Source organism: Vulpes lagopus, chromosome 6, assembly GCF_018345385.1.
Source record: "Vulpes lagopus strain Blue_001 chromosome 6, ASM1834538v1, whole genome shotgun sequence".
Taxonomy (NCBI): Eukaryota; Metazoa; Chordata; class Mammalia; order Carnivora; family Canidae; genus Vulpes; species Vulpes lagopus.
The window spans coordinates 2,936,577-2,957,869 of NC_054829.1; the positions used below are offsets into that span (position 1 = coordinate 2,936,577).

The 21,293-nt window shown below is 48.4% G+C and overlaps 1 protein-coding gene across 3 annotated transcripts in view; it reads right to left on the minus strand.

Moving 5' to 3' along the window:
* Positions 1-21,293, minus strand: part of TECPR2 (tectonin beta-propeller repeat containing 2) — a 105,034-nt gene that overhangs the window by 7,303 nt on the left and 76,438 nt on the right. Inside the window, exon 18 of one of the 3 annotated variants that reach the window (XM_041758581.1) lies at positions 17,224-18,032. The exons of the other annotated variants lie outside the window; for them this stretch is intronic. Within the exon in view, the coding sequence (XP_041614515.1) occupies positions 18,021-18,032 (12 nt within the window). The 3' untranslated portion in view covers positions 17,224-18,020. Of the gene's footprint in view, positions 1-17,223; positions 18,033-21,293 lie in introns of those variants that run through there. 3 annotated transcript variants of the gene reach the window in all.

The window sequence follows — 21,293 nt, forward strand, 5'->3', positions numbered from 1 at the left end:
TAACTGCACAGTAAAAGAGGAAGAGCAACACGTCCTTAGGGACAGACCTCATGAAGCATAGCATCTTGCAGCGTTTCCCAGACTGGGTCCCACGGAACACCATGCCACCCCACAGGAGTGCTCCTTAGCTCTTGGACTGGCTGCCTCCTGAACATTTCTGAGTGGGGTCACTCAATCATGTACTGGACAGCACGCCAGGCCCTGTGCTAGGAACCCGGGGAAACCTCAAATGCAAACAAACCACACATCCCTGCCCCCAGGAGCTTCCATTCCACTGTGAGGGCTGGGTGGGCAGGAAGGGTTCCCTGACCTGGCCACCCCGGGAAGGCAAGCCGGGCAGTCTCAGTGAGTGCAGAGCCTGGAGACAGGTGCAGGTTTGGGAATGGAAAGGAGGTGGGGTGGCTGGAGCCCAGGGACAGCAGGGAGAGGTCAGAGGGTGTCAGGGCCACAGGCTGAGGGAGGAAGTGGACTTCGTGCTGAGTGAAGTGAGAAGCCACTAGATGGTTCTGAAAACAAGAGTAGCACAAAATGACCCTGGCTGTCATGAGGCCAGACCTCAGGGAGGCCTGGGTGGAACGGGCGCCCTGTTCCAGAATCCAGGTGAGACAAGACAAGGCCTGGCCCCAGGGTGGTGGTGGACAGCCTCAGAGCAGGCCTGCAAGGTGGGGGGCACGGGGTCTGCTGAAGGACCAGCCAGGGCAGGGCTGCCCTGCTTATCTGGGTCCCTCAGAGCCCTCGGCACACTCGGGTTGATAAACATAAACATGAGCACGGCGGCTGCCGAGTCAGACAGTGAAGACAGGGAGAAATAACCTGATGTCCTTTCCAAAAGAAGAGAACAAATGGCTGAAAAGTTGGTGAAATGGGGGCTTGCTTTGCTGGCTGCTGAGACGGTGGGCGGTGGAGAAGCCCGGTCTGCCACATGGTCACGAGTGAATGCCCGAGGGCTAGCCTGACCAGTGGGGCTGCACGTGTCCTAGGGTCAGAAACCAGGAAAATCATGGGAGCTAAAAGCAAATGACTTCCTCTTTCTCTGGAGCAGACGGTGTCTAACAGGGTCATTCCCAGTGGGAGACAGTGGAGAGTTTGGGGAGCAGGGACCCCTGGGTGCTCACATACAACGAGCAGTCGTGGGCTCTCCTGTGGCTCACCTGGCAACGGCACTTGTCACCCAATTCATTAGCAGCCTCCCTGGGCCTTTGCTGGATTTATTTTATGAACTCAGATTTTTTTCTTTGGTAATTGTCACCTTTGGATTTGTTCTTTTGTTCATGGACTACTGTTCAAATTTTAAAAAATTGGAGTATAATCACCATACGGTGCTATATTAGCTTCAGGTGTACAACACAGTGATTCAACTCTTCCATACGTCCCCAGGGCTCCCACCGTGTGGTCGCCACCTGTCACCAAACAATGTGATTACATACTGTCGACTAGGTCCCCTGTGCTGTACTTTTCATCTCCGTGACTTATTTCATAAATGGAAGTTTGTGCCTCTCAATCCCTTCACCTATGTCACCCATCCCCAAGACTGTTTCTGTGAAAAGCACCGACGTAAGCCTAGGTGCCTCCATGAGGACAGCTGGAGTGCAATGTTCCTGGGCCTCCTCTGAAGACAGCCGAGGGCTTCTGACAGAGTGTGGGGCCCTCGGGTTTACTGGCTGTGCCGCTGTGTGAGAGGGACTCACATCGTCTTCTTGTCGGCACCACGGAGTCTGGGGGCTAAGTGAGCCCACGCATTTCAATGGACAAAACTGAGCACATCAGAGCCTTCTGGACAGAGTGGGCATGACTCAGGATCCCAGTGGTCTGCTAGTGAACAAAATAAACTCTCAACCACTAGGCCGTACCCTTCTGTAGACTCGTTAGAGAAATGTGAAAAACAAAATAAGAAGGAATTGTAAAAAGTGATTTTGAGGACACTTACTGTTAATACTTTATTTTTAGCTTCTTTCCTATGTAAAGCTTTTTATTTCAAAAAAAATCTGGCTTATGTCATTTTGTGTTCTGCTTTTGGCTCAGTTCACAATATACGAAGCCTTCCCCCATGCCACCACAGCTGTGATTCCAACAGTGGCTCTCCCCCAGTCACCAGGGGGTCTGGAAAACAGACCTGGGCCTTGCATCAGGTGCTCTCAGGAGGGCCCGGGCCTTGGCATTTATGATGCAGTCATTCTGGGGCACAGTTCCCTGATGGTGCGGCTGGGGGCTCCTTGAAAACATCTATACCCAATGGGATAGTAACAGAGTGGCAAGCAGGAAGGTCTGGACACTGGTATCGAGTGTGACTCAGAGGTCAGGGGGGAAAACAAAACGAGGTCACTAGCAGTTCCTGGAGACCTGAGGGGACAGGGACCAGGCTGCAAAGGGTTAAGAGTGAGAAGTAAACAAAGTGGGACAGGAAGGCAGGGGGGAAGGTATCTAAGCCTCCAGGAGGGGAGAACACAGGGCCTGCACCCAGTCCCACCCTGGAGGAGTGGAGGACTTCTCCCTTAGGGGCCCTGTCACAGGAAGGGAGGAGACCATGCAGAAGAACCCTCAGCCACTCGGCCCACCAGCCCCACCTGCTCCCACTAGCCTCTGGGACACAGAGGCCCTGACAACATACTGTGTCTTAGTGACCTTTGTTTCCTGAAGGAGGATCAAATAGTAGGCTCTGAGAGATGTTTGTTGAAGGAGAGAGAAAGGAGGTTCTGGAAACTCACTGGTGCTTGCCAGCCTGTCAGCTAGGCACTCAGCCACCCGCCCACCCATCTACCTTCATCCACCTTCAACCACAGCCGCCTGCCCCTCATGCCTCCACCACGGTCCTACCAACCCACCCAATGGAGATCTACCCAAGCATCTACCGTGTGCCAGGCACAGTGCTAGGTGCTAGGGATCCATTTCCTTGACTCCTGGATATTAAAGTCTGGTGACAGATACATCATTAACCAAACAGTCTCACAAAGAAACTTAAGATGGCAACAGGGAAGGCTACTGAGTGAGGAATTCTGAGAATGGATGGTGTACGTCAGACCGAGTCCAGGAGGGCAGGAAAGGCTGACCCAGGAATGGACAGCCAACCTGAGGCTGAAGGGCGAGCAGGATTGAGCCAGGGCAGAGGGTCAGGAGAGTGCCAGGTAGAGTGAGAGCACAGGGAAGGAGCGAGCAAGGGAGCTGGGGCTGGACGCTGGGCCAGGCAGCTGGAGTGGGAAGGGTAGGGCAGCACCATACAAGGCCCGCCTGCCTGGATGTTGCAGGAGGATCTGCTGGGGTCCGGGGCTCTGAGACTGAAGGTGTTCAGGGAGGCGGAGGCTTAGAAGAGGGACCTGAGGGCAGCTGGCAGGAAACAAGACGCAAAGTACAAAAGGCTTCTCAGCGGAATTGAGGACTCAGCAGAGAGCAGAGCATCCTGGCCTCTGTGAGAAGAGGGGTAAAGCTGGAGGCAGGATGGAAGACAGGCACCTGTGTAGGGTGATAAGGCAGCAAAGGGTTCCAGAAATGTCCCTCGCCCTCAGCCACTACTCTGAGAGCTCCTGAACACAGCCCAAGACACACGCTCTTTCCCAAATGGCAACCAGTGCAAGTCCTGGCCACCTCCCTCCCCACGATAAAGCAGGCCCGATGCCGAGGTGAGGTGAATGGGTCGCAGTCTGTGAAGAAGCATCACACATGGGCCGACTGCAAAGTAAGAAGCTTGTTTTTGCTGAACCCAAGTTGCTCCGGGGGCAAGGTGAGAGAGATCAGGGTCCAGCGGCTCTTAAACCTTACAGCCCAGGATTTGTGTGGGGAACTTATAAAACGGCACATTCCTTATTACTCAGCCATAAAAAAGAATGAAATCTTGCCATTTGTGGAGGGAGCTGGAGGGTATTATGCTAAGTGAAATAAGTCAGTCAGAGCAAGACAAATACCATGTGATTTCACTCGTGTGGAGTTTAAGAAACAAATGAGCAGAGGGAAAAAGAAAGGGGGGGCGCAGACAAACTAGGAAACAGACTCTTAACTACAGAAAGCACACTGATGGTCACCTGGGGGAGGCCGGGGGGGATGGGCAAACAGGTGACGTGGGTGAAGGAGGGCACTTGTGATGAGCACTGGGACATGTATGAAGTGCTGATCACTATATTGTACGCCTGAAACTAATATTTCACTGTATGTGGACTAACTGAAACTCTGAACAAATCAAAGAATGAACAAATGAACAAAAAAATGGCACATTCCTGGGCTTGGGTCAGCCTTTCAGCATCAGACTTTGGGGCTAGGGCCCAGAAATGACTTTTTAGACAAGCACCTCAGGCAATTTTGTTCAGGTTATCTGTGTATCACCTTTTTTAAAAAATGATTTTATTTGTTTATTTATTTGAGAGACAGAAAGAGAGAGAGTGTGGTGGGAGGACCAAAGGGAGAAGCAGACTGTGCTGAACACGGAGCTTGATGTGGGGCTGGATCTCACAACCGTGAGATCATGGCCTGAGCCTAAATCAAGAGTCAGATGCTTAACCAACTGAGCCACCTAGGCGCCCCTCTGTGGGTTACCTTTTGAGAAACAATGCTCTGCACTTTTCTCAAGAACTGGGGCACATGGGGGTCTGCCTTCGGCTCAGGTTGTGATCTCAGGGTCCTGGGATCAAGCCCTACATTGGGCTGACTGCTCAGCAGGGAATCTGCTTCTCCCTCTTCTGCTGCTGCTCTTCTGCACACACACACACACACACACACACACACACACACTCTCTCTCTCTCTTCTTCTTCTTCTTCTTTCAAATAAATAAATAAAATCTTTAAAAAAGAGAGAAGTAGGCAAGACAATACTACCCAAAGCAGTCTACAGATTTTATTGCAATCTCTACCAAACTCCCAGCTGTTCAGCAAAAATCGAAAGGCAGATCCTAAAATTCATATGGAATTACAAGAGACACTGAGTAGCCAAAAAAAAAAAAAAAAAAAAGAGAGAGAGAGAGAGAGAGAGAGAGAGAAATTTGGAAGCTTTGCATTTTGATTTCAAAACTATTATGTAACAGTGTGGTACTGGCCTAAGGACAGACATATAAATCAATGGAACAGAACTGAGAGTTCAGAAAAAAATCCATACAGTCAAGTGATTTTCAACAAGATTGCAAAGATCATTCAATGAGAAAAGAACAGTCTTTTCAACAAATGGTGCTGGCACAATTGGATTGCACACATGTGAAAGAATGAGGCTGGACACTTCACCTCATACCATATACAAAATTTTCTGGAAATGGATCAAAAATAAATATAAGAACTAAATCTGACAGTGGTTTCTTAGATATGATATCAAAGGCAAGAGCAACAAAAAGAAAAAAAAAAAGAAATTGGACTTCACCAAAATGAAAAACTTTTGTGCATCAAAGGGCCCATGAAGAAGGTGAGAACACCGACCACACAATGTGAGAAAATATTTGCAAGCTTCATATCTGATAAGGGTCTAGTGTCCAAAATAAATAAAGAACTCTTACAACCCACAACAAAAACACAAAGAACCCAATGAAAAAATAGGCAAAGGACTTGAACAGACATTTCTCTAAAGAAGACATACAAATGGCCAACAAGAACACGAAAAGATGATCGATGTCATTAGTCATTAGGGACATGTGAATCAAAACCATGCAACAGTATTTCATACCCACTAAGATGACTAGAAAATGGAAAATGGGAAGTTACAAGTGGAGAGGATGTGGAGAAAGGGGAACCCTCTTACCTGCTGAGGGAATGTAACGTGCTGCAGCCACTGTGGAAAACAGGCAGTTTAACCTCCAAAGGTTAAACAAAGAATTACCATATGACCCAGAAATCCCACTCCTACATATATCCCAAAGAACTGGATCAGACATTCAAACAAAACCTACACGAATGTTCATAGCAACAGTGTTCACAAGAGCCAGAAAGTGGAAGCAACCCAAATGTCCGTCAGCTGACAAGTGGATAAATGACATGTGGTCTGTCCGCAGTGTGGGACAGCATTCGGCAGAGGTACTGATATAGACAACACAGCTGCACCTTAAAAGTGTGAAGCTCCGTGAAAGAAGCCCACTGTAAAAGGCCACCTATAACATAAGTCCCTGTATATGAAATGTCCAGCAGAGGAAGATCCGCACAGAGAAAAAGCAGATGAGTGGTTGCCAGGGCCAGGGTAAGGGGCACTGGGGAGTGGCTGCTTTGGGCACAGCGTTTCCTTGAAACTTGATGAAAATGTTCTGGAACAAGATGGTGATGAAGGTTACATAACATTATGAATGTGCTCAATGCCACCGATGGTGACTTTTATGTTATACGGACTTTACCGCAGATATTAAAAAAAAAAAAACCAAAAACTCGATAAGCCTTGGTTTTCATGATGTAGTACTGTTTTGCAAAATGTTATCACTGGGGAGGCAGGGGAAATGGTACTCAGATCTCTATTATTACAAATGCATGTGAATCTGCAATTATCTCATTAAAAAACTCAAAAACAAAAAAGGCAGCCTAAAATTTTGCCTTACTCATATTCAAAACTTCATAAAAATGGGAAAAAAAAGGAATGAAGGGTGCAAATGTAAAATGGAGTAAATTGGAAATTAAGATTTAAAAATCACTTGGATCGACGCCTGGTTGGCTCAGCAGTTGAGCATCTGCCTTTGGCTCAGAGCGTGATCCTGGAGTCCCGGGGTCGAGTCCCACATCGGGCTCCCTGCACGGAGCCTGCTTCTCCCTCTGCCTGTGTCTGCCTGTGTCTCTGCCTCTCAAGAATAAATAAATAAAATCTTAAAAAAAAAATCACTTGGAAATGCTAAGGAATTATGTATAGCTTTGGTGTCCTTCCAAAGACTATGTGTGCCCCACTCCTGTTTATTTTTATTTATTTTTATTTTTATTTTTTTTTTAATTTTTTTATTTATTTATGATAGTCTCTCTCACACACACACACAGAGAGAGAGAGAGAGAGAGAGAGAGACAGAGACAGAGACAGAGACACAGGCAGAAGCAGGCTCCATGCACCGGGAGCCCGACGTGGGATTCGATCCCGGGTCTCTGCCTCTAAGGCAGGCGCTAAACTGCTGCGCCACCCAGGGATCCCTATTTTTTTTTTTTTTATTTATGATAGTCACAGAGACAGAGAGAGAGAGAGAGGCAGAGACACAGGCAGAAGGAGAAGCAGGCTCCATGCACTGGGAGCCTGATGTGGGATTCGATCCCGGGTCTCCAGGATCACGCCCTGGGACAAAGGCAGGCACCAAACCGCTGTGCCACCCAGGGATCCCCTATTTATTTTATTTTTAAAAAGATTTTATTTATTGACAGAGAGAGGAGATAGCACAAGTAGGGGGAGCAGCAGAGGGAGAAGCAGGCTCCCCACCCAGCAGGGAGCCCGACACGGGGCTCGACACCAGGACCCTGGGATCACAACCCGAGACTGAACCACCCGGGCACCCCCACTCCTGCTTATTTTTGTGTCTTTCATAGATGAGTTTCAGGGCAGGCATGGAGAGAGAGCACATCCCCTTTCTGGAAGGACGCAGTGATTTAATGGACAAGTCAAAGGGGCTACTCAGAGTAGAAAGCTTCCCTTGATCAAGACCTCATGGGGGGCGGCGGGGTAGGGGTGGGGGCATCAGGCTGCTATCCTGTGTTCTCAAACGATAAATGCTCATTACTAATTATTAGCCATAGACTGTATTTTATTTATTCCAAGTTGCCAGTATTACAGAATAAACCATTACTCTTTCCCATTAATGAGCAAATTCTACAGGCAGAATTTACTTATATGCCGAGATCCTGACCAACATAGAGTTCAAGTGAAGGAATGAATCCTTGGGATGGATGCATGACTCTGCCCGCCCACCCAGGGCCCACGGGGACTGTCCTCAGATTTAGGGCTTCATCTTATTTGCCAAGGGCAAAGAAACGTTTCTTGGCTTAGACAATGTGAGCTAGAAATGGGACAGATTCTGTGTTTCCTGATGAAGCCAAGCTTGTTTTTGAGTTACATCCAGGATTTGTTAGCTCTGACCCCAACGCTCTCATCTGGTATCTTCCCCCAAGAACTGGGACTCCAGCCACTGGATCGCTTGTGGCAAGACCATAGTCCTAGGAGAAAGGGTTGTGGCAACCAGGTTAAGATTGTCGCCAAAGGTCCTGCTGCCCGCTGGCCATAGCTCTGCTGGTGGCTTCCACCAGCAGGGAAAGGTGGGCAACCTGAAGGCACCTCACCCAGTGACTCACCCCAGGGTGGGTTTCTATCTGATTTTACGAGCCTGAGATGCCACGAGGGCAGGGCCTGGCTGACACCTGGTGCACAGGAGGTTCTTTACGTGCAGTCCTTTGGTGTGTGGAGGCTGCCCAGACTGCTCCCAGGCCCCCCTAACAGGTCAGGCCAGCCTCGAGGGCTGCCGGGCACAGCCCCTCCCTGCAGAACAGCCTGCCCCTGTGGTACGCACCCTGCACCCCCACCAGCAGGCAGCACCTCCTCCGGCCTCACGGATGGCCAGGCCCCACAGCACTGGGCTTGGCGTCCCACCTCCCCTTCATGACTTCACCTAAACTCCCCCTTGTGAGTTCACTCTTAGAACTCGATCTGCTCTGTGAAGCTCAGCCCCCAACTGCCTGCTTCTAGAGCCTTCTGAAAGACACCCTGCTTCCACTGATGAGCCTGGAGGGGCCCCCATCCAGTGTACCCCCCCCCCACCTCATTCCTGGGCAGACTCAGGCAATTGGCTGCTTCATTTTTTCACAGCCCACGAGGCTCCAGGTGTCACCGTATTTCACAGAGCCCCTGCCCAAGGACTGTTGGTGGAACTGGCATTCTGAGGACAGCACGCCCCAGGCAGCTCCAAATGAGAGGGAGGGCAGAAGGACTAACTCCAGGTCCCACAGAAACAACGCCTCTAACAAAATCTCTGACTTCTGTTTTAAGGGCTCGCTCAAATGATTTGGGGCTGGAAGGGACCCAGGAGACCAGCTAAACGGGACTCCCTCGTATTCCGAGTGAGCAGTGATGAATCTGATGCTCACGGTAAGGGGCCCAGGGCAGAGCTGAGCCTAGAGATCAGAGTTCTCCCCACTCCCAGCAGGTGAGCTTTCACCCTCGGAAGTGCTGGCACGTGTGCGTGCGCACACACACATGTACAGGTGCGCACATGCACTCCCTTAGCCAGAACGTGAATAAACCTAGGGCAAAAGAAAAAAATACATTGAAAACTTTATAGCTAAAGTAAATGTTTCTCTAGACAGATCATCTGGGGATGGGCCTTACGGGAACCTTGATAAAGTTCAGCAGGAACATTTCAGGAACACAGAGGCGGGATAATCAGAGAGCCAGCAAAGTGGCAGGATGCCTGGCAGGGGGCAGTGACCAACCCTCCGGCCACCACCTTCCAGACTCCTCCCCTTTGCTCCTCCCAATATCTCTGTCTCAATGGATCCTTAATCCACCTCACATTTGTGACACGTTCTGTGAACTTGACTCTTCCTCGGTGTGGACCGAGTACACCGGATGCTGCTGCAGTGATGCTCTCGGGGGCCGCTGATCCAGGGGGTTTGTTTGTTTCTCTGTCACATGACCCCACGGTTCTTGTATGTTCTGACTTTTGTGTGCTCATTTGAGGTCTTGTGTCTTCCTCTGTTGCAGATCCTCTTCCTCCTTCTGGTCTATTCCTTCTAAACTCAGATAAACTTGAAAATCAGACACCAATACTAATAGGCCTGTATTTAAAGCAGGAGTAGACTCTCAGGGAGAGTGAGGGCCGAGGGTCTGAGGCTTGGACCCTGGTGTCTTTTGCGTGTGACCCTCCTGCTCAGGCTCTGTGTCCTTGGGTGGAGGGCAAGCCAGATCATCTGCCAGGCTCCTGACTCTGGGTTTTTGTGCTCTTAATGCTGGGACACAGCAGGTGGAGCCTGCCTTGCCGAATCCTCTGTCCTCACTGCCTCAGGGCTGCTGCACAAGGCATCCTGGGCAGTTTTATGGGAGCAGCTCTGCTGTTACTTGTTGAACACATCAGGCTGAAGTGTAAGATTTTATTTGAAGAATGAGTTCCATTGCTAAAAATGTTTGAAAACTGCTAGTCTAGCTGAGTGAGGTTATCAGAGGCTGGTTCTGGGTTTCTGGATGGCAGAAAGGCTCCCTTGCTTCTCACTTCTGGTCGGCCGACTGCAAAGCCAGAGGCCCTCTCCTGTGCCACTCCTGCATTGGCTCCAGAGATTTCCTACACCTCTGCATCTGGTCTGAAGTGTGACCTGGAATCTGCTAATCGCAGGCGGATATGCTAAACAAAAATGATCAGAGGTAGCTTTCCTGGGCAACTGTCATGTTCTTTCCTTCCTGAGTGGGGGCTGGCAAAGCCGATTGTAGCCACTCTTTCTACCACTCGAAACCCCATCACTGACACCAGCCTGGCGACTGTGCCGTGTGCTTAGTCAGGGTTCTAGTGCTGTAGTGACATGAGAAGTCTGCAGAAACTTTATCCAGCTGTACTGGCCCCTCGGTGTCTCTGATAGTTGATCTCATGGCAGCCGCTCAGGGTATGCCCGGCACCGTGGTCCTGCTCACCAGCTGCTGCACAGGCAGGCTTCGGGACTGGCCCTCCGGAGGAGTGACGCCCACAGGAAGGGACCCTGTGGCTTTGTGCCTCTGGCTGGCGTTCAGACCCTTCCTGGTGCTCACAGTCACGTGGGGCACATGCCTGTCAGGCTGGGACATTGGACAGGGTCCTTGAGTCCATGTGGTCACGTGCATGTTGCAAATGGACAAGGGGGCTGCTGTGAGCCCTGGCAGCCCATGTACCCGGCTGTCCTTTACAGGGAACTGCAGTCTTCCAAAATGAGGAAAAGGCTGAGACTCAGCTATCCCGGAGAAGGGTCACATTTCTTCACAATGGGGCCTGAGGGGGAGAGCTCAAGCACAACCTCTATTCAAATGGGTTACAGGAAAAAGGGCAGCATGGGGAAGAAACAAAGGAAGTGGCCAAAAATTGAGTTTTCCTCAAGTTGGGGCTCTTATTCCAACAGCATCAGACGCCATTTCCGGAGGTCCTCTACCTTCATTTGTGGGCAGCTGCACTGGGTTCACCAAACCCTGGATGTGTATGTAAAGGGAACCACATCCCCCTAAGCACCACTCAGATTTCTGAGGGCTAAAGGAGAGTGGACAGGGGACGCGGGCTGGACGATGGAGTGTAGAGTCCAACAGGGTAGCTTCTACCCAGGTTCTCAGTATGAGTGTGTCAGAATCAGCTGCGGAGCATGAAATCCCACAGCCTCCTGGGCTGTGAGAGCAGAACGAACACACACACCTACCTTCTCACTCCCTCTGCAACACACAGTGAGAACAAGAGCTCAAAAAGGCTCAAACCTCCTTTGCACTGGGAGAATGAGATGGGCAGGCGGCACCTGACCGTGGAAGCAGAAGGCGTAGGGGAGCAGGAAAGGCCTTGGTGAGGCCAGAAGGCCAAGAGCAACCGACCACGAGGAGCCAGCAAAACAGCCCAGCCAGGCCCCCGCGCACGGAGCCCAGCAAAGCCCCTCACTCCTCCCAGCAGTGGGCCCCACTCTCAGAACCAGGACGGCCACCATCCCAGGCAAGCCTCTGCCACGAAGAAGAGAATCATGCAGAGAACAGGCAACTCCAGGGCATGGAGACCATAAAGAAGAAACTTCAGGAACATCGGCGGGGCAGGGGCGAGGGGGTGGGTGGGGGCGACGGTGATGGACACCAGGATGAAGCTGAGAATATCTTTTAGAAAGCATGACAAAAGCACAAGAAGAGAAAACGGGAGAGGGGAGAGAAGTGGAGGCCGGTTTAGGAAGTCCACAGTACAGAAGGAGGAATTCCCAAGAGAGCAAACAGAGAAAACCGGAGGGTAGAGGCAGGAAGCAGGTTGCCAACAGGGCAGCGGGACACAAACTCTAGGCTGAAAGGCCTATCAGCACAGATGCTAAAATAGGCCCTCCCCGGGGCGCACTGCTGTCTGTTATCCGAACACTGGCAACAAAGAAATGTTACCAACTTCCAGAGAGAAAAGCAGGTCAGATATTAAGGCCCAGGGATCAGAAAGGCTCAGACTTCTCAACAGCAATGCTAGACACCAGGAGATGATAGAGGAAACCCTTCAAAATTCTAAAGGAAAATGATTTCCAACCCAGACTGCTCTACTCAGCCAAGACCAGGGGCAAATGCCGGCAAAAGATTTTCAAGTTACCTATCGTGAGCCGTTCTCAGGAACCAGTTGGAGGATAAAGCTCACCAAAACAAAAAGGAAGACATGAGATCCAAGAGAGAGGGGACCCAACATGAAAGGGAGTGGGGGGGCAAAGGACAATCCCAGGTAGACGGGTGACCGGGCCAGACAGGGGCCAGCCAAAGCCTCCAGGAGAGATCCCTCCAAGAGGATGAACTGCATGGAACCAGATGTGCCTACATGTATGGAGAGGAAATTGAGACAACCGGCAGAGTGTGGAGTTGAATATGAAAAACCACATAGAACCCTAGATGGAAGAACGAGACATTTATCAAGTCCAGAGAAAGGAAGAGTCGTACAGACAGGGAAATGCAGTGCAGCATGTCCCCTACCCCAGCACTGTGGATGCGTGTAAGGGGCGCTGTGGCAGGTGGGCAGGCTGGTGGGGGCACCAGATGATGAATTGCTCTGCATCCTTCTCTCCCAGCAGGGAGTCAACACTTAGAACTAGAAGGATCTAGAAATTGCTCCCTAAGCAGTCCTTCAGGCATATGATGTTAAAGGGAAGTAGCTCTCCAGAGAGGGGAAAACAGGTAGAACCGAGCCAACACGTTAACCTTATGTGCATGGCTTGGATTAAAACTGACCAACCAGGGGATGCCTGGGTGGCTCAGTGGTTGAGTGTCTGCCTTTGGCCCAGGGCATGATCTTGGGGTTCTGGGATCGAGTCCTGTGCATTGGGCTCCCCACATGGAGCCTGCTTCTCCTGCTGCCTGTGTCTCTGCCTCCCTCTCTGTATCTTTCATGAATAAACAAAATCTTAAAAAAAAACAAAAACAAAAACAAAAACTGACCAACAGGGACGTCTAAGTGCCACACCAGTACCTCTGAAAACATGCCTCAGATGGTCCTTGGGTGGGTCTGATTCTCCACTTTACCTGGTCAGGAAATGAAGGACCAGTGAGTTTGGGCAACTTTCCCAAGGTCATTTGGTCTCACAGAAAAAAAGGAGTATTAGTTCAGGTTCTTTGGATATAAAGCAATAGGCTCTGCCTCTGGTGGTGATAGTCCTGGCTGGCAGGGCCACCGTGGCTTCCCAGCGCACCGCGCCCCCCTCCGAGAGCGGAGGCCCCTGCAGGCTCCTGGGGAGAAGGCCAGCATGCCCACCTCCTGCCTCATCTGTCTGTGGCACTTGTGTGCAGACCGGCTGGGAGTGAAGCCCCCTGCAGCATGGTGAGAGCATGCCGGCTCAGCAAGATCTGAGTGAGGTCACCACAGGGCCAGCAGGCAACACAAGGGGACTGGTTCAGACACAGAGAAGGCTCAATCCCAGCATGGGGCGGCTTCCTTCATCCAAAAACATTCCACGTCTCGGCCCCCACTTCCATTCCACCTCAGCCCTGAATCTCACAGATGCACACAACAGGTCCACTAAACCAGGCCAGAGAACTTCTGGGGCTCGCTGCAAACCTTCCTCATTCAGCTCCCGCCCGAATCTGGGCCAGAGGACATCTTGAGTCTTCTCCTCAGACATAAATTCTCTGCATCCTACCGTCCTGGTTCTCACTTGGGTGTTGCTAAGTACTTAGTGCCGAGAGGCACAAGAAACTAAGGTCTCCCAGTGCTCTGCAGTAGCCCTGCAGGGTGACCAGTACCTCTGCTCCAGCGCACGCACTGGTGCCTCTCTGGTCATGCTCATGTGTCACGGTTCCCTCAGCTGGGAACCCCTTCTGACCAGCCAACCTGCCCCGGTCACGTTCTTATAGCAACCGTGCCTCTGTGAGAGGCTCCTGACCACTATGGGATATGGTGCTCCCCCCACTCTCCCCCAGCTTGTTCCCACAACCCTGGAAGCATGGGGCTGGCATTCTGCTTGAAGATGAGGGCAAGGAATTGGGGCACAACTGTTGAGCACCTGGGCCCAGGGAATTTGCTTCATCCAGCTCATCTCTCATCACCTATGGAATGGGGTGGTTTGGCTACATATTTTCCAGTCTAAAAATCCTTTGTGCATTGGGTAGGGTGGAGTGGAAAGACCCATGGGGATTCAGATTTATATGGGCCAAGGATGTCTGAGAAGGTGTCCTGGAGCAAAAGGGCTGCACCTGACTCACCAAATCTGGGTGCTCTGTAAAATATACCTATTTCTCCTCAATTAGAAAACAAATTTCCTGCCCATTATAGGAAAATATGGAAAGCTGAGAAAATCACTCACAATCCCTTGATCAAAAACAGCAATCTTTGTTGTAGTTTCTTCGAGGTATTTAGTGTGATTTTGTAATTTCGTGTTTCTGTTTTTTTAAAAATTGGAACCACACATACACATACATGGCATTTCCAGGCCTTGTGAGCACAGTAAGAACAGACCTCATCTATGGGGGTGTGTGAGAGGAGCCCAGGGTGCTGCATGCACATCGTCCTTCATCCTGGTGACAGCTGGGAGAGCGATCACCCTTGGGGCCCACAAGGAGGCATGGCTCAGGACTGGCCATCACCTCTGATAAGCGGCAAGGGCCAGCTCCAAAGCCACTAGGGCCACCCTCCATTTGGAACAATTCTCCTTACTGATACTTGCTAGGACATGATTTTTTTTTAAAGATTTTTTCATTTATTATTTGAGAGATTGAGAGACAGACAGAGCATGGGCAGGAACAGCAGAGGGAGTGGGAAAGACAATCCCATACAGACTCTGTGCTAAGTGTGGAGCTCCATGCAGGGCTCAATCCCATGATCCTGAGATCTTGACCTGAGTCAAAACCAAAGGTCAGACATGTAATTGTGCCATTTAGGTGCCCCTTACCAAGACAGGATTTTTTTATTTAAGATTTTATTTATTCATGAGAGACACAGAAAGAGAGAGAGGCAGAGACATAGGCAGAGGGAGAAGTAGGCTCCCCAAAGGGAGCCTGATGTGGGACTCGATCCCAGGACTCCAGCATCATGACCTGGGCCAAAGGCAGACACTCAACCACTGAGCCACCCGGGCGTCCCCCCAGGACATGATTTTAAATGGCTTTTCAAAGTACATCTGTGATTATTTATAATAACGGCCACTAGAGTAATTTGCTAAGGGGACTTTCGACCATAAGGCGGGTGATGCACCTGTTTCACTCACCACACACGGCCTCACTGCACCAGCTAGAAACAGTGTGACAACAAAAGCTTTAGGCACATTTATGATTACTTCCTAAGACTGAGTCTTATTTAGATTATACAGAGTTATGAGCTACTTATTCTGTAAGTAGTGTAAATTCATTGCCAGATTTTCAGAAAACAGAGGTAAGCAAAAGGAAGAAAAAAATCAGCCACAATAGCACCACCTGGACATAACTAGTATCATTCCCTATGTGTCTCGACAGTGTATATATCATTTTTTAAAAATGAAAATAGAATCACTGAGCATGTTTTGTAACTGACATTTGTACTCCACTATGTGCTGTGGGCATTTCTCCACGGGAATAAAAATTCTTCTGTGGAGGATTGTGTAAGAGTTGTGGTGGATTTCCCCGAATAAACACATCACAGTTTAACTCAGCTCCTGCACAGCAAATCCTAGTAACAACCCTCCTACAGAGCAGAGACCTCCTAGACACTAAACATGTAACTGATAATGTCTTTTTCTTTCTCTCACTAAAAACAGGGACTCTCCAATGTGATCCTGTCTGCTGCTCTGGCCCATGAAGCTCTGTGCCCCATCCCAGAGGATGATCATGCTCAGGGCCACTGGAGAACAAGCTGTGCTGGGAAAGTCCAGTTAGGGACAAGGCTGACTTGCTCTCAATTCTGTGCATTAGCCTGAGACAGGGATCAAACCCACGACCGGCAAAATGAAGTGTTGGGGATCTGCTTTAATTATCCCCAAGGCCTACTAGCACTTTTATTTCAGGAGAGAACACTAGACATTAATCAGAACATCCCAAACTTCTTAGAAGCAGCTGTACCCACAGAGCTTGGCTCTGCCTGTGGTGCCGCCTCCTTCCACCATCTCTCCTGTTGAGAGTGACCTGTGCCAGGTTGGTGGGTAACACCAGAGGGTGCAGGGAGCAAGAGTGTCATCAGAGCTGCTCAGCTGTGCCTTCAATGAGGGGTAAGGACAATGAAATCTCCTTGGACTCTGCAGTGCTGTCCTGAAATGACTGTCACCTGGATGAATGCATGGAAGGCCAGTCCAGGTGAGGGTCTCTTCTAATGGTAACCCTTCTTTAAGGAAAGCTTTCCTGCTGTGAGGTGTGAACTTCTCCAAATATCTCGATGTGTAAAGTTACATCAAGTTACAGATCCCCACTGGCAGATCTGTGGGCATGGCATTCTCACCGGTATTCTCTGTTAAAGCTTATACACTTACAGAGCTAGAATCCAGGCAGAGTAAATGAGCCCTAGAGAATTGACAGCAGTCCACACGGGAAGGATGGGCTGCAGGGTCCCACCACACAAGGCATGGGACCAGGGGGTAGGAAACAGCAGCGTCTGCTCGGGAAAGAGAGGGGACCAGGGGTGGAGGGAAGTGAGTGGGCTGGTAAAGAAGACACACCTGAAAGAAGAGGTAGGGCCAACCTGGGGTGGGGGCAAGCAAATGCTCCTCTTCTTTTACTGGGGTCCTTGGTGCCCACAGTCATGTGAAATTCCTATTATCAATCGAGCTTGCTTTAGCACTATCTCTAAATGGACAGAACATTCTCTAACTAAAGCAAAAATGCAAAAAAAAAAAAAAAAAAAATCCGAAACACAACTATAAATATTTTTTCGAAAACCTTCCATAGGAATCCCTGGATGGCGCAGCTGTTTGGCGCCTGCCTTTGGCCCAGGGCGCGATCCTGGAGACCCGGGATCGAATCCCACGTCGGGCTCCCGGTGCATGGGGCCTGCTTCTCCCTCTGCCTGTGTCTCTGCCTCTCCCTCTTTCTCTGTGTGACTATCATAAATAAATAAAAATTAAAAAAAAAAAAAAAAACTGAAAACCTTCCATATGTTAGTAAGTCTGAAAACTGAGTCATTTGTTTTGAGTACTTTGTGAAAACTTCACCCCAAAACAGTGGGGAGGTTTTCACCAGGGAGGATAACAGGAAACAGAAATAGAGTGAAGGATTTCTGCTGCTTTGTGCCCGTTAGCACCTATGACCTGCCTCTCTCTGTGTCAACTGCAAAGACATCCTACCTGCAGGCCAGGAAGCTCGAGGTGAAGAATGAATAAAATAAAGGGGAAGAGGTCACATCGCAACATGGAAACTCCATTTAAACTCTAATACTCAGGTCCAACCACACGGTGGATCTAAATGCTTCTGAAGCATCACTCTCTCCACGGCCACACCCATCCTGTCAGGCCTTCAGCGACGGAGCAGCAGGTCCCAGGAGAGGCAGGCCCCGCAGTCCTGGGTCCCGGTCTTGGTCACTCACTATGGTTGTGCTTCTGCCCGGCCACTCGTGGGTTCCGAGTCACAGGCTTTCTCTGCCACGTGGGGAGAGATACTCCGACTTCTATGTCCTGTGGTGAATTCCGGACTATGGTAGGTCAGGGCTGGAAAGAGTGTGGTATAGAAGCCTGTGCAAGTGTAAAGTTGGAGGTTGTTTTCCCACAGGAACTAATCTGAGAAGCGTTTTGTATCTTCAAATTCCACAGAAAGTGAATGTCTTCTCCAGCGCACTAAAGCTAACGGAGTCAGAAACGTGGCTCCATTCAGCGGAACAGCGAGTGTTGAGCAGCCCATTTAGCAATCATTACTTTATTTAGAACACAGCTGAGGCCATTTCATGTGAATTTGCTCTATTTGGCTATTTTCCTGGGCAAAGCTGTTGATCACTACAGTCAATAGAGCGCTCCAAGTAAAGCTTTCTCTCCCCAATTTGAGCTCCACTTCCTAGAGGCTATTCTAGAATCTAAATAGAGAAAGGAAGAGCAATTTTCAGGTTCACAGTCTTTGATGTAACCCTATGGTTGAGCCAGAACTCAGCCAGGTGCCCGAGTGGCTCACGGCCGCAGAGAGGGGCCCAAGCGAGGCAAGGCTGGCTGGAGTCCACTACTGCTAGCGGCTTGCTGCTTGGCCCCTCGCTCTCCCACATCCTGGCCTTTGGCCTAAAGGGAAAAGGCTACAGTAAGGCAACAGCGTGCTCCAACCCTCTGCCACCACGTCCTGAGGGCCTTGCTCTTGCCCTTGGCAGTCCTTCAGGGACGCTAGCATGGCTCTGTGCTGGGACTCTGCACACTTATAGGCCTTGGTCACTCTAGATCTTCTACAGGCATGTGTGACACACATTGCTGGGAACTCTCAGAGGAATATCACAAGCAAGTGAAACACTGTGCACAACAAGTTGTGGAAGAGCAAAGATCAGAGTGAAAACAGATGAACTAAGGGACAGAAAAATAATAGAGAAAAACCAGCAACACCTAAAGATGTTTTTTGACAAGATCAACAAAACTGACAAGCTTTTAGCTATACTAAGGAAAAAAGAGGGAAGGCTCAAATTACTAAAATCAGAAATGAAAGAGGGGACATAACAGTCAACCTTATAGAAATAAAAAGGATTACAGGGGATTACTCTGAACAACTGGAGGCCAATAAATTAGGTAATATTGATGAAATGAGCAAATTGCTAGAAAGACAAACTACTCAAATTGAATCAAGAAGAAACAAAATTCTAAATAAACCTATAACAAGTAAAGAGACTGAATCAGTAATCAAAACACATATCACAAAGAAAAGCCCAGGCCTACACTGAAGAATTGTAAAAATGCTTAAAGAATAATTAACACCAATCCTTGAGAAACTCTTCCAAAAAAACAGGAGGAAGAAACACTTCCTGACTCATCCTAAGAGGCCAGCATCACCCTGATAGCAAAACCAGATAAACACATGACAAGAAAAGAAAAATCAAACACTCATATCTCTCATGGACACAGAAATCCCTGACAAAATACTAGCAGACCAAATCTAGCAGCATATATATAAAAAATTATACAGCATGATCAACTAAGATTTATCCCAGAAACAAAAGGTGGTTCTGCATACAAAAGTCAATCAAAATAATACTTCGTATTAATAAAAGCAAAAATCCTACATGATCATCTCAGTAGATGTAGAAAAAGCACTTGACATAATCCAACATTCTTTCATGGAAAAAAATACCCACTCAACAACTAGGAATAGAAGGGAACGTCTTCAGTCTGAAAAGGGCATCTAGAAAAATGCACAGCTAATATCATTATTTAATGGTGAAAGACTGGATATTTTCCCCCTAAGATCAGGAACAAAATGAGCAAGTCCACTTCTCAATACCACACAGGAAGTTCCAGCCAGGGTGATTAAACAAGAAAGAGAAATAAAAGGCATCTAGATAGCAAAGGAAGAAGTCAAATTATCTCTATTTGTACATGATGTGATTTTTGTATATAATAAACCCTAAGGAATCCACAAAAAAGTTATTAGAAGTAATAAATAAGGTTAGCAAGTTTTCCAGACACAAGACCAACATACTGAAACTTATCCTAGCAACGAACAAGCTTAAGGTGGAATCGAGAAGACAATTCCGTTCACAACAGCATCAGAAAGAATAAATGACTTAGAAATACATTTAACAAAAGTAGTAAAAAACACATACTCTGAAATCACACAACTGCTGAAGGAAATTAAAGAAGATCTAAATAAGTAAAAAGACAGCTCATGTTCATGGATTAGAAGATTTGATACTATGAAGATGGCAATACTTCCCCCAAGTGATCTACAGATTCACACAATTCCTATAAAAATCCTAGTTGGCATCTTTTAGCAGAAATTGACTAACTGATCCTAAAATTCAAATGGATATGCAAAGGAGGCAGAATAGTCAAAACAATTTTGACAAAGGAAAATCACAGGATGCCTGGGTGGCTCAGTTAGTTAAGCATCTGCCTTGGGCTCAGGTCATGACCCCAGGGCCTGGGATAGAGCCCATTGTCAGGCTCCCTGCTCAGCAGGGAGTCTGTTTCTCCCTCTCTCCTCTCTCTGCCCCTCCCTCCTGTTCATCCTCTCTCATTCAAGCTCTCAAATAGATAAATAAATTTTTTTTTTTTTTTTTTTAAAAAGGATAATTGGGATCCCTGGGTGGTGCAGCGGTTTAGGCGCGCCTGCCTTTGGCCCAGGGCGTGATCCTGGAGACCCGGGATCGAATCCCACGTCGGGCTCCCGGTGCATGGAGCCTGCTTCTCCCTCTGCCTATGTCTCTGCCCCTCTCTCTCTCTCTCTCTCTTTTTTTTTTTTTTAATTTTTTTTTTCCTCTCTCTCTCTCTCTCTGTGTGACTATCATAAATAAAAATTAAAAAAAAAAAAAAAAAGGATAATTACTTCCTGACTTTGAAACTTATAACAAAGCTAAGTTATCAGAATAATGTGGCACTGGCTTAATGATAGACATAGAGATCACTGAAATAGAATTAAGTAAAAAAAAAAAAAAAATCCTTACATTTATGATAGATTGATTTTGACAGCCCCCAAGACAATTTAATGGGAAAAGAATAGTCTTTTCAATAAATGGTGCTGGTATAATTGGATATCCATGTGCAAAAGAACGAATTTGGGCCTACCTCATACCATATACAAAAATTACCTGAAAGTAAACCAAACATTTAAATATAAGGGCTAGGGCAGCCCCGGTGGCTTAGCGGTTTAGCACCGCCTTCAGCCCAGAGTGTGATCCTGGAGACCTGGGATCAAGTCCCACCTCGGGCTCCCTGCATGGAGCCTGCTTCTCCCTCTGCCTGTGTCTCTGTCTCTCTCTCTCTCTCTCATTCTGTCTCTAATAAATAAATAAAATCTTTAAAAAAAAATAAATATAAGGGCTATAACTATAAGACTTCCAAAAGAAAAGCCAGGTGCAAACCCAGGTTCAGAGTATTCCCTTATAATCTTCATGACTTTGGATTAGGGAACAGTTATACATGCATCACCAAAGGCATACGTAAATCATATATCTGAGAAGGGTCCAAGTATCTAGAATATCTGAAGAACTTTTTTTTTAAGATTTTAATTATTTATTTATTCATGAGACACACACATACACAGAGAAGCAGAGACACAGGCAGAGGGAGAAGCAGGCTCCACACAGGGAGCCCCATGTGGGACTTGATCCCAGGACCCTGGGATCATGCCCTGAGCCAAAGGCAGA